The 9,667-nt window shown below is 48.1% G+C and overlaps 1 protein-coding gene across 1 annotated transcript in view; it reads right to left on the bottom strand.

Moving 5' to 3' along the window:
* LOC119444955 (arylsulfatase B-like) overlaps positions 1-7,954 on the bottom strand; it is a 33,074-nt gene extending 25,120 nt beyond the window's left edge. Inside the window, exon 1 of the mRNA XM_049664816.1 lies at positions 7,925-7,954. Coding sequence (XP_049520773.1) covers positions 7,925-7,954 — 30 coding nt within the window. The remainder of the gene's footprint in view (positions 1-7,924) is intronic.
* Between the last annotated feature and the right edge of the window lie 1,713 nt (positions 7,955-9,667).

Below are 9,667 nucleotides of genomic sequence, written 5' to 3'. Positions count from 1 at the left end.
ATATTCGGAAGGAAAAAAAAGAAACCTAAATTATGGAGCTTGCGGGCGTAAGAATACAATATGCAGCGGTAAGAAGGACCAGGAAACATACAAAGGCATATACAAGACTCTGCTTGATGAAATTCAAGATAATTTGGAAGAATACCGAAGATGGAGGAAAAATGATCAAGCAATTGTTCAACAAACGGTGAAGGGCGTGAGTGGTCAATAGTCAACAGATATCCGCCAGAACGACATGCAGGCGCCTAGAAAGAATCAATCATCTGAAGGCGCATCATAAAACCTGAAACAAAGTGCACAGTCGTATTAGGATTTCCGACTGAAATATGAGTCATCGATTGTGTGCGTGTGCAGAAAAATTATGGGGTTTTACGTGCCAAAACCACGATCCGATTATGAGGCAGGCCGTATAGTGGGGGACTCCGGAAATTTGGACCACCTGGGGTTCTTTAACGTGCACCTAAATCTAAGTACATGGTGGTTTTCGCATTTCGCCCCCACCGAAATGCCCGCGACCTCGTGCTCAGCAGCCCAACACCATAGCCACTGAGCAACCACGGCGGGTTGTGCGTGTGCGTGTGTGTGTGCGCGCGCGCGTGTGTGTGTGTAAAATAACCTTTTGCCTCTAGAATGGCTGTCTGCAATACTTGTTTACAATAATGCTTGCAATCTTTAGTTATACACTGGTATTTGCAAATAATCTAGGACAGAAATTTCTTCTAAGAAAAACAAGGAAACACTTTCGCAGAAGTATGTCAATCCGAGTATCGAACATCAAAGACAGTGTAGCTGTATACAGGACTTCGCATACCTTTCGGAAGTTCTAGGGACCTATTCTGCCACTACCCGAAACTTGCCCATGACATTGCGAGTGCTTCGCTGTTGTATCCAGTGCGATTCCTTCGCTGTATACCCGAGCCGCTTTGATAAACTTCACTAAGTCTAAGCTTAGCACATTCTTACGCTCAGCAGTATCTCACACATGCTTCTACATGCTGCGTGGCCCTACCAAAGCCGGTGTCACAGTTTTTTTTTTTAGAACTGAGGTTTGAACAGCGCGAATAAAACAAGGACACGAAGAAACAAATACCACAAACGTGTCCTTGTTTTATTCGCGCTGTTCAAACCTCAGTTCTAAATTATGAACCACCCAGCCCTCATCAAGGCCTTGCTGACACAGTTTCTTTCTTTGTGGTGTGCTCTTGTTCTGGCCATACGGCCAATTCGAACTCGGACGCATGCTGAGTTACTGTCTTTATTGCGACAGCAATTGCACTCTTGGCGAATTTTCGCCGTCATCTTCGCCGTGGGCGTCGGAGTCGGTGTGGTGGTGCACATGGATTTTCCGATATGCCAGATAAATGCTATATTATCGAAGCACCAAAGTTGGTCTGACCAGGTTTTATGGAGTTAAGTGATTGAGTCGTCAGAGTTTTGGTATTTTGAGAGCGCAAAGAAAAGTCATGAAACATTAACTTGCAGTGTATGCCGTTATTCTAAGCCATTAAAAATGCCAAACAATATTTGGGCTCACAATCTCGAAGTGATGCGCTTTCACTGGTACCGTTGCCAGGTACTCTTTACGGGATAATTTCATGTTTAAATGTTATAATATAACAGTTTCCCGTCGGTCTCGTCCAGTCTCATCTTGTGCAGCATCGAAGTGCGATATGCCTGCAGCGCCACTGTCGGCGCTCATGACGCTAGCGGTCTCAGATGCCTGAGGTTCCAAGGTATGGTTACAACACCGTCCGAGGACTCCAAGCGCAACGGTAAACCTTGCTATCGTTTTCAGTGTTTTGTCCTGATTTGGCCGACATTTGATAACGACCACGTCGTCTAACCATCGTCGACTTTCGGCGCCGCCGCACGAGAAATGTTCCGGAACTCCATTTGGCTCCTCAGCAGAAATCCATACGTTGATGCGCCTTCGGAGCCCGCCACCTGAGAATTAATGTAGCTAGGGCGCAGGATGAAAATAATATTTGAATGCCCATTCTTCGCGCTTTTGTTTCAATTCAAAATCTTAAAGCTGCATTCAGCTCCCCTTCAGCATGCTGAAGTTGTGATGGAAGACGTTCGAGTGTCACCAAAACTGATTTGAGAATACTGAAAGCGATTTTGTTAATCTTTTTTTTTTTTTTGCCTCTTGCTCCAACTTTGCGGCTGCTGGCTGCTGTCTCATACGATAGGCCGTTCCGGGTTGTGGTGCAAATCGAGGCATCCAGGATAACTAGGGTCATTATACACCGAGAACAGACGCGAGCTCCAACACCGATGAATGGGGTCACAGTGTGTAATGAGTGTGGGGTAGACAGAGGATTTAAACGAAGCGTTGAACGAAGCAGGAACGTTGTCAATGCGCCGCGTACGTGGCTTAGCATGCGAGTAAATGTTGAGTTCATAAAGGAGAAGTGGAGCCGCATTGTGTGGCGGGGATGAGCACCGAGTAGGGAAGTGATCATTTCGCCCATAAACGCACAGTGAAACAGCGCCGATACGTAGGGAAGTTTTTCAGTGAGTGCCGTTTGTTAAAAAAAAAAAAAAAAAAAAAAAGCACAGTTCGGGCCGACGTTGGCTGAAACCAGTGCACATGAATTCTGGCTTTCGTAAGGAGACGGTTGTAGATCTCGTCGGACGTGGTGCTGAGGAGTTTTCTTTGTTCATTTAAACGACGACAATCACAAAGAAGGTGCGCTATCGTCTCTTTGCACCCGCAAACTTCACATTCTGGACATGTGGCCATTCCGATGAGGTAGGAGTACGCATTAGTAAAAGCTACTCCAAGCCGTAGGCGACAAATGATAGTTACTTCCTGTTGTGGAAAGCCACGTGGAAGGCGGAGCTTGAGATGAGGATTCAGTGAACATAGTGAATTCAGTGAATTTAGAGTCTGCAGAATTCTATTGGGGCTAACGTAAGCTCGCGAGCAAGTGCACGGAGCTTTCCCGCAGCGTCTGTTCTTGACATCGGTATAGCGACGCAATCGCCACTGTTAGTGAAGAGTGAGCGGCTGCGTCTGCCTGCTCGTTTCTAAGGATGCCAGAATGACTTGACAACCATTGAAATACGACGTCATGTCCTTTCTCAACTGCGCGATGGTAAATTTATCATGTGCCCGCGACAAGTCGTTCGTGGGGTCCATGGCGTAGTGCAGAGAGCAAACTCTGCAGGGCGACCTGTGACATCGCAGAAGATGGACCATTTCTGGGGCATATCCTGATTGATCAATTGAATTGCTGCACGCAGAGCTGCAAGTTCGACAGCCGTCGTTGATGTCAAGTGCGATGTCCCTAATTTATCGCTGTAGATTTCCCTGCTGAACTAGAGGGCGAACTGATGGATTCCTTTTTTTAGAGCGCAGCTCTTAGGCCCCCGTGCCTGCGGCGAGCGTCGGCGTACCGAGCGAACGAGCACAGCGACGAATGAAAGAGCGAACGCAGAGCGTAGCGGGGGATGAAAGACGCAAGGAGGAAAGCGGAGGAGGAGGGCATTGCGAAAGCTTGAGAAGAAAAGCGTAGTGCGGCGACGATGGCTACGAAATGGCGCCAGAATAGCGCGCGTCGTCTGAAGGTTGCTCCCAGAATCGCTCCCAGAAGTCACCAAAGCGCTGGCTCTCGCGATCTGAATATTAGTGAGGCAGTCGCGCCACACTGCACTCCGTTGCAACGTGCCGCACGAGACCGATTGTCCACGCCAGACAATATATCGCGAAATAAAAACACATATAGAGCTGCGCTCAAATTTCTCACTAGGGAGTATCGCATGGTCGGTGAATGTTTTAAATGTTCTCTTGTTTTTCTCATCTTTTTCTGCCATCCCAATTTTTAGCTACGGTCTCATACGTGTTGCACCATGGCGGCCGCTTTCCTAAAGTAAGCTTCGCCGGAGCACAGCTGCGTTATGCGACAAAGGATACAAACGCTCTGAAGGTGGTCTTGGTATCGTAGCATGCAATTTTCGGCCAAATTTTTCATGATGGAAAAACACGCTTGCGTTATAATCGAGTGAATACCACAATAAGTCATTGAGAGCTACGTTATTGCTTGGAAATCGTCCTAGGGCAGTCCGGAAATGAGCTTTTTTGACGGGAGACGACGTGCGCTCAACGTATTCACTGATCCCTAAGCTCCGCGCGAGACAGACGCCACAACTAAAGGAGGTCGCTATTCGGGTTTACCATAGAGGTCAGTCAGGCGCTTGCGTGCTGGTCCATCAAGTTCGAATTAGCCAGCGAAGGTCAATTTTAGAATCAAAATAACGCAAGTTTGGGCTCATAGAAATGCATGAGCGCCTGCCGGGACCTTCGTTCAAAATCGAATTAAACGGAAAATTGAATCAACCGGAGTAAAATTTACGGAAGTATACTGTATTTGGTTCATTGGAATATTAATTTCATAGTAATGTTAACTGTGGCGCAATCCGCCTTTTGCGACACCGAACTGCGCATGCTCAGCGCCCTAGCGGCTGAGGACTGAAGCGATTTGGCAGGCGCTGGGGCGCTGCACTAGTCAGCCTCGCCAGCCTCGCTGCCGCGCGCGCCGAACACTTTTCGAACATTATTGTCATCGAAATTTGGCGCGATGCCAATGTCGCGTGTCGCTTACGGCTGCAACTCTCGTGACCATCCCAGCAGCGCAGTGCGGTTTTTCCGATTTCCCGTCAGTAAAACGCGATCGACAGCGCCGTGAAGCCTGGATTAGGGCTGTGAAGCGGCAAGATGCGCAAGGGCGTCCATGGCAGCCGTCGTCAGCATCTCGACTGTGCAGGAAGCACTTTGTGACAGGTATGTATTGGCATATGTATAGTTTACCTCGCTGTTTTCCGTACGTCGTTACTGACTCATACAAATAATCTCGAGAAAGACGCATATGTACGTTTAGGCCAGCGAAACGATCTATGAGCTCGCGCGAGACTACTAAGTGGAATGCGAAGGTTTTTTTGTAGCGTTAGCTACACTGGCCTAGCCAAGCCCGTTTCGCGCGGCACATCAAGAGCCGTGCTGCGCATGCGCAAGGATCAGTGATGTCACACGGCTTGCGCACCGGAGCCACCAGAGCCGGCACCTCTCGCGCACTCCGTCGCCGCCGGCGCGCGACTCACCGCCGCCGGTGTGCGCATTCCAGAGGAGTGACGTCGTAGCCGTGGTAGACGCACTGGCCGCCGGCGCACGCTCGCTGTGCAGTGTGCAGTCGCCGTCTGACACTGCGCTGGAGCCGCTGCGCTTCTGACTGGCGTTTGCCAGTGTGGTATATAGCCATGGAGAAGGAGAGCGCAAATGCTGCTCAACAGCGCAGAAGAACGGAGAAGCTTGACTTATCGGATCCCGAAGTAGTTGCCTGGCAATTAGGCGGTTGAGCGTAGGAGGAATGAACAGAAGAAGGCTAAACGTGCTGCGGAGACACTGGAGCAAAGGGACGAACGTCTAGCAAAGCGGCGTAGCCAGGAGGCTGAGCGACGTGCCCGACCACCCCTGCAGCAACAACAAAACGCCGTCGATGACGTCAAGGCTCGCCGATCGACTGAATATACTGTGAAACTCAGCGAAAGCGCCAGTGCGACTCGGACCTTCAGCTGAACCTTTGCTAACGCTACGTATATCCTGGCATAGCCGAGCTAAGCCACTGCAACAATTTTTTTCCTGTCGTCTCTGTGAGGCCGGAGTTAGTTCGTCGTCAGTTCGCAACCTCACACCATGCACACAGCTTGACAAACGCTCAGCGAACGCTCGTGATGTCGGCGTAGTTATCTGTCGGAGCCAAGCGCGCCTGCACTGCCGGGCGGACGTGGGAAACAGCGTGCACTGTGGAAGTGGGCCAGTGGCTAATGTTGCTAGTTAGTAATCGTTGCTATTTGTCGTTTCGTCATTCTTGTTGGCACTAAGTACAGTAATATTTACTTGCAGAACGCCTATGTTCGTTTAGCGAATCGCGATGTAGTACGGTATGTACTCGGGCTCATTTTACCGTGCTGCGTCTTATTGTGTAACTGACCCATTTCAGGGCATAGCCTCCTCGATAACTCTGTGCCTGTCAAACGGCGCTCGATCGGCCGTCGCTTTCCCCTCTCCCTATTGGTCGTTTCCACCGAGAGATGGCGCCACCGACGTTGACTAGCTCATGACTCCTGCGGTGTGCCCGCGTCTCCGTTACCACCGCTGGGATCGCAAGTCGGGTGCATTGTTTTTGTCGGTTTTTCTCGTGCAGTACGGTCAAACCTCGCAACGTTGGTGCGGTCCACGCATTTTAAACCTTCTTGGGTGATCGTGGACCTGAGCTTAACGCTGAGCGACCGGGATTGCTAGATGCTTTTGACGTGCGATCACGTTATTAAAAAAAAAAAGAAAGAAAAAACCTTCGAAGAGGCCACGCTCTTTCACAGACATCATGTGCGGGTAAAGCACCGTGAACTTCTTCACGTGGATACATATGTAACTTCGAGCAACGCATATATAGCGACAGAAGCGCCCTCGGGATTTTGTATGTCTGAACTGTTTGCATCTCGGGATTTTTTTTTTTTTTTTTGTATGTCTGAACGTTAGCATCTCGGGGTTTTGTATGTCTGAGCTGCATGCATCGTTCAACAAAGCGTTGCAATAAAATATTTGCTCGCATATTGCTTATTCAAGGCATGCGGCGCTTTTTCTATAGGTCCTCAAATATTTGTTTCTATTTTTCCCGGTCGCCAAGGCACACGGACGTGGTAGAAAGTGCAAAGGTTTCTTTGTATAAATATTCACGTCGGCCACAACGCTCATCTGGTGCAAAAGAACTTAGGGAAAACTTGTCTGAAAGTCGTAAAAATAGTATGCTACTAACGTGCGCCGAGGCCCGAAGGACGGCTCACTATAAGAATGAAGGAAGAAGAAGGACGGCTCACTATAGAGCAGCGTTGCAAGCAGTGTTTGACAAGATATAGCTGTAAGAACGCTTGCGACTTGCGTATTCTCTGCACTTTACTACGATAACGAAGAGCGTATTAACCACAATAAACAAACTCGGGCTTTTTTTTTTCTTTCTATTTTTTTTTTTTGCTACGTGCGACGCGCAATTAACTTTGACGCTGCAGTTGCTGCAAGTGCGCTCGCACTTTCACAGACTGTATTCGAGACACTACTACGGTGCTCTACAGCGTATAAACAAGGCTCTGGTCACCCAGTGGATCGTTGTTCCACCATCGCAGCAATTAAAACAGTCGGCGTCGCGCCCGCCCCGCAGACGGGAGGCGCGGTGGCACTCTACGTCGGTGGCGCCCTCAGCGAAATGAGCGGCGGCAGTTTGCAACTCTGCCGACGGCGCCTCCCTATTGTTCTCTCGGCGTCTTGACAGGCACAGAGTTTATCGAGGAGGCTATGTTCAGGGGCGCCTTCGCTGTCACCCAGACATCCTGACTTCATATCGACGCTATTTGTGTACACGGACCAGTTCAAAAAAGAAAAAAAAAGGACGCCGTCAGCCTTTATGTTCGTACCGCGGCGCTTTCGAAGAGGAAAATATGCGCCTCCCAAACAGACAGTAGGTATCGATTCTGGCCATTCTGACCATTTTTTTTTCATTTTTGTAGGTATACACAATCTTTATGTGGGCAAATAACATATACAAACATGCATTCTGTTGGCCTTCCCACTGCATGTGTATGTATGTACGCCCTGTACTATGGCACACCATAAAGCAATGACATGCAGTGGTGAAATGTGACATATGCCCCAATAACTACACTTTGTGCCTTATCTTAGTAATGTGTTTTTGTGCGTACTCATACTGTTACATTAATTATTCACGTTACGCCACAGGTCGAGGAGCTTGTAAAGGTCCCCATGATGGGGAAGCAGACACGTCCTGCGTTCAGGGTGAGTAGTAGCTTGTGAACTAATGGCATTCAACCCACACATATTATGCAGCTGAAAATGTTTTCTCAGGCTCACCTTAAGCTGCACAATGCGAGTCTGTTGCATGTTTGTAACATAATTATCCATAAATTGTTTTCAGGTAACCAGGGGCGGCTTGCACGTACATTTAATAACGAATTTAAGAATGCATTCTTAAATGTTCCCTCGACAACTAGTCTGTACTAGAACACATTCTTAAATTCGTTATTATTTTCGTTATTAAATGTTCATGCTAGTCGCCCCAGGTAATGAACTTTGCACAAAGTTCAAATGCTCAGAGTACAGGTCAGTGTTCGATTAATTGTTGTGTCTACAAGCAGTCATCATCATCATCAGCCTATATTTATGTCCACTGCAGGACGAAGGCCTCTCCCTGCGATCTCCAATTACCCTGTCTTGCGCTAGCGTATTCCAACTTGCGCCATGCGAATTTCCTAACCTCATCATCCCCACCTGACTTTTCTGCCGTCCTCGACTGCGCTTCCCTTCTCTTGGTATCCATTCTGTAACCCTAATGGTCCACCGGTTGTCCATCCTACGCATTACATGGCCTGCCCAGCTCCATTTCTTCCGCTTAATGTCAACTAGAATATCGTCTACCCCCGTTTGTTCTCCGATCCACACCGCTCTCTTCCTGTCTCTTAACGTTACTCCTAAGATTTTTCGTTCCATTGCTCTTTGTGCGGTCCTTAACTTGTTCTCGAGCTTTTTGTTAACCTCCAAGTTTCTGCCCCGTATGTTAGCACCGGTAGAATGCAATGATTGTACACTTTTCTTTTCAACGACAGTGGTAAGCTCCCAGTCAAGATTTGGCAATGTCTGCCGTATGCACTCCAACCCAATTTTATTCTTCTGTAAATTTCTTTCTCATGATCAGGGTCACCTGTGAGTAATTGACCTAGATAAACATATTCCTTTACAGATTCTAGAGGCTGACGGGCGATCCTGAATTCTTGTTCCCTTGCCAGGCTATTGAACATTATCTTTGTCTTCTGCATATTCATCTTCAACCCAATTCTTGCACTTTCTCGATGAAGGTCCTCAATCATTTGTTGTAATTCCTCTCCATTGTTGCTCAATAGGACAATGTCATCTGCAAACCGAAGGTTGCTGAGATATTCGCCATCGATCCTCACTCCTAATCCTTCCCAGTCTAAGAGCTTGAATACTTCTTCTAAGCATGCAGTGAATAGCATTGGAGAGATTGTGTCTCCTTGCCTGACTCCTTTCTTGATAGGTATCTTTCTACTTTTCTTGTGGAACACCCGACTTCAAATCTGAAGGTCGTAAGTTCGAATCCTGCTCCATTCCACTACATTTTCAGGCATGGAGTGGTGCCTGACACTGGCAAAGAAAAAAAAAAAACATATTGCCGAGAGCTAGTGGGGCTATACTAGTTCAGGTGCAACCAAACTAGGCAGGCCCACTAAGCTTCATCAAAGTCACTCCCTCACCAGAACAGGAATTGGCCTCCCTGGTGCAGTATTCGGCCACTACCTCCCTCATGACTCCGATGACTACAAGCAGTAGTGTCACTTTATTGCATCTGTTGATGTAAATGCAGGTGCAGACTCTTCATTCGAGGAGCAAGGGGCAGCTGATGCATTCTGGCTGCTTGCAACATCCCCAATGCTCGCTGAGCCACAGGAGGTCCTAAAGCCAACGTCCTTAAAGGGGTTGAGACACCAAATTTGTGGCTTGCGCGTTGTTTGTTTTAAACGTTTCTTATTGCTCCAGAAAGCATGATGCATGCTGGAAGGTTCATATATTCTCGGTAAA

Source organism: Dermacentor silvarum, chromosome 3 (assembly GCF_013339745.2).
Source record: "Dermacentor silvarum isolate Dsil-2018 chromosome 3, BIME_Dsil_1.4, whole genome shotgun sequence".
In the NCBI taxonomy this organism is placed as follows: domain Eukaryota; kingdom Metazoa; phylum Arthropoda; class Arachnida; order Ixodida; family Ixodidae; genus Dermacentor; species Dermacentor silvarum.
This window is presented reverse-complemented; position numbering and strand designations above follow the sequence as displayed.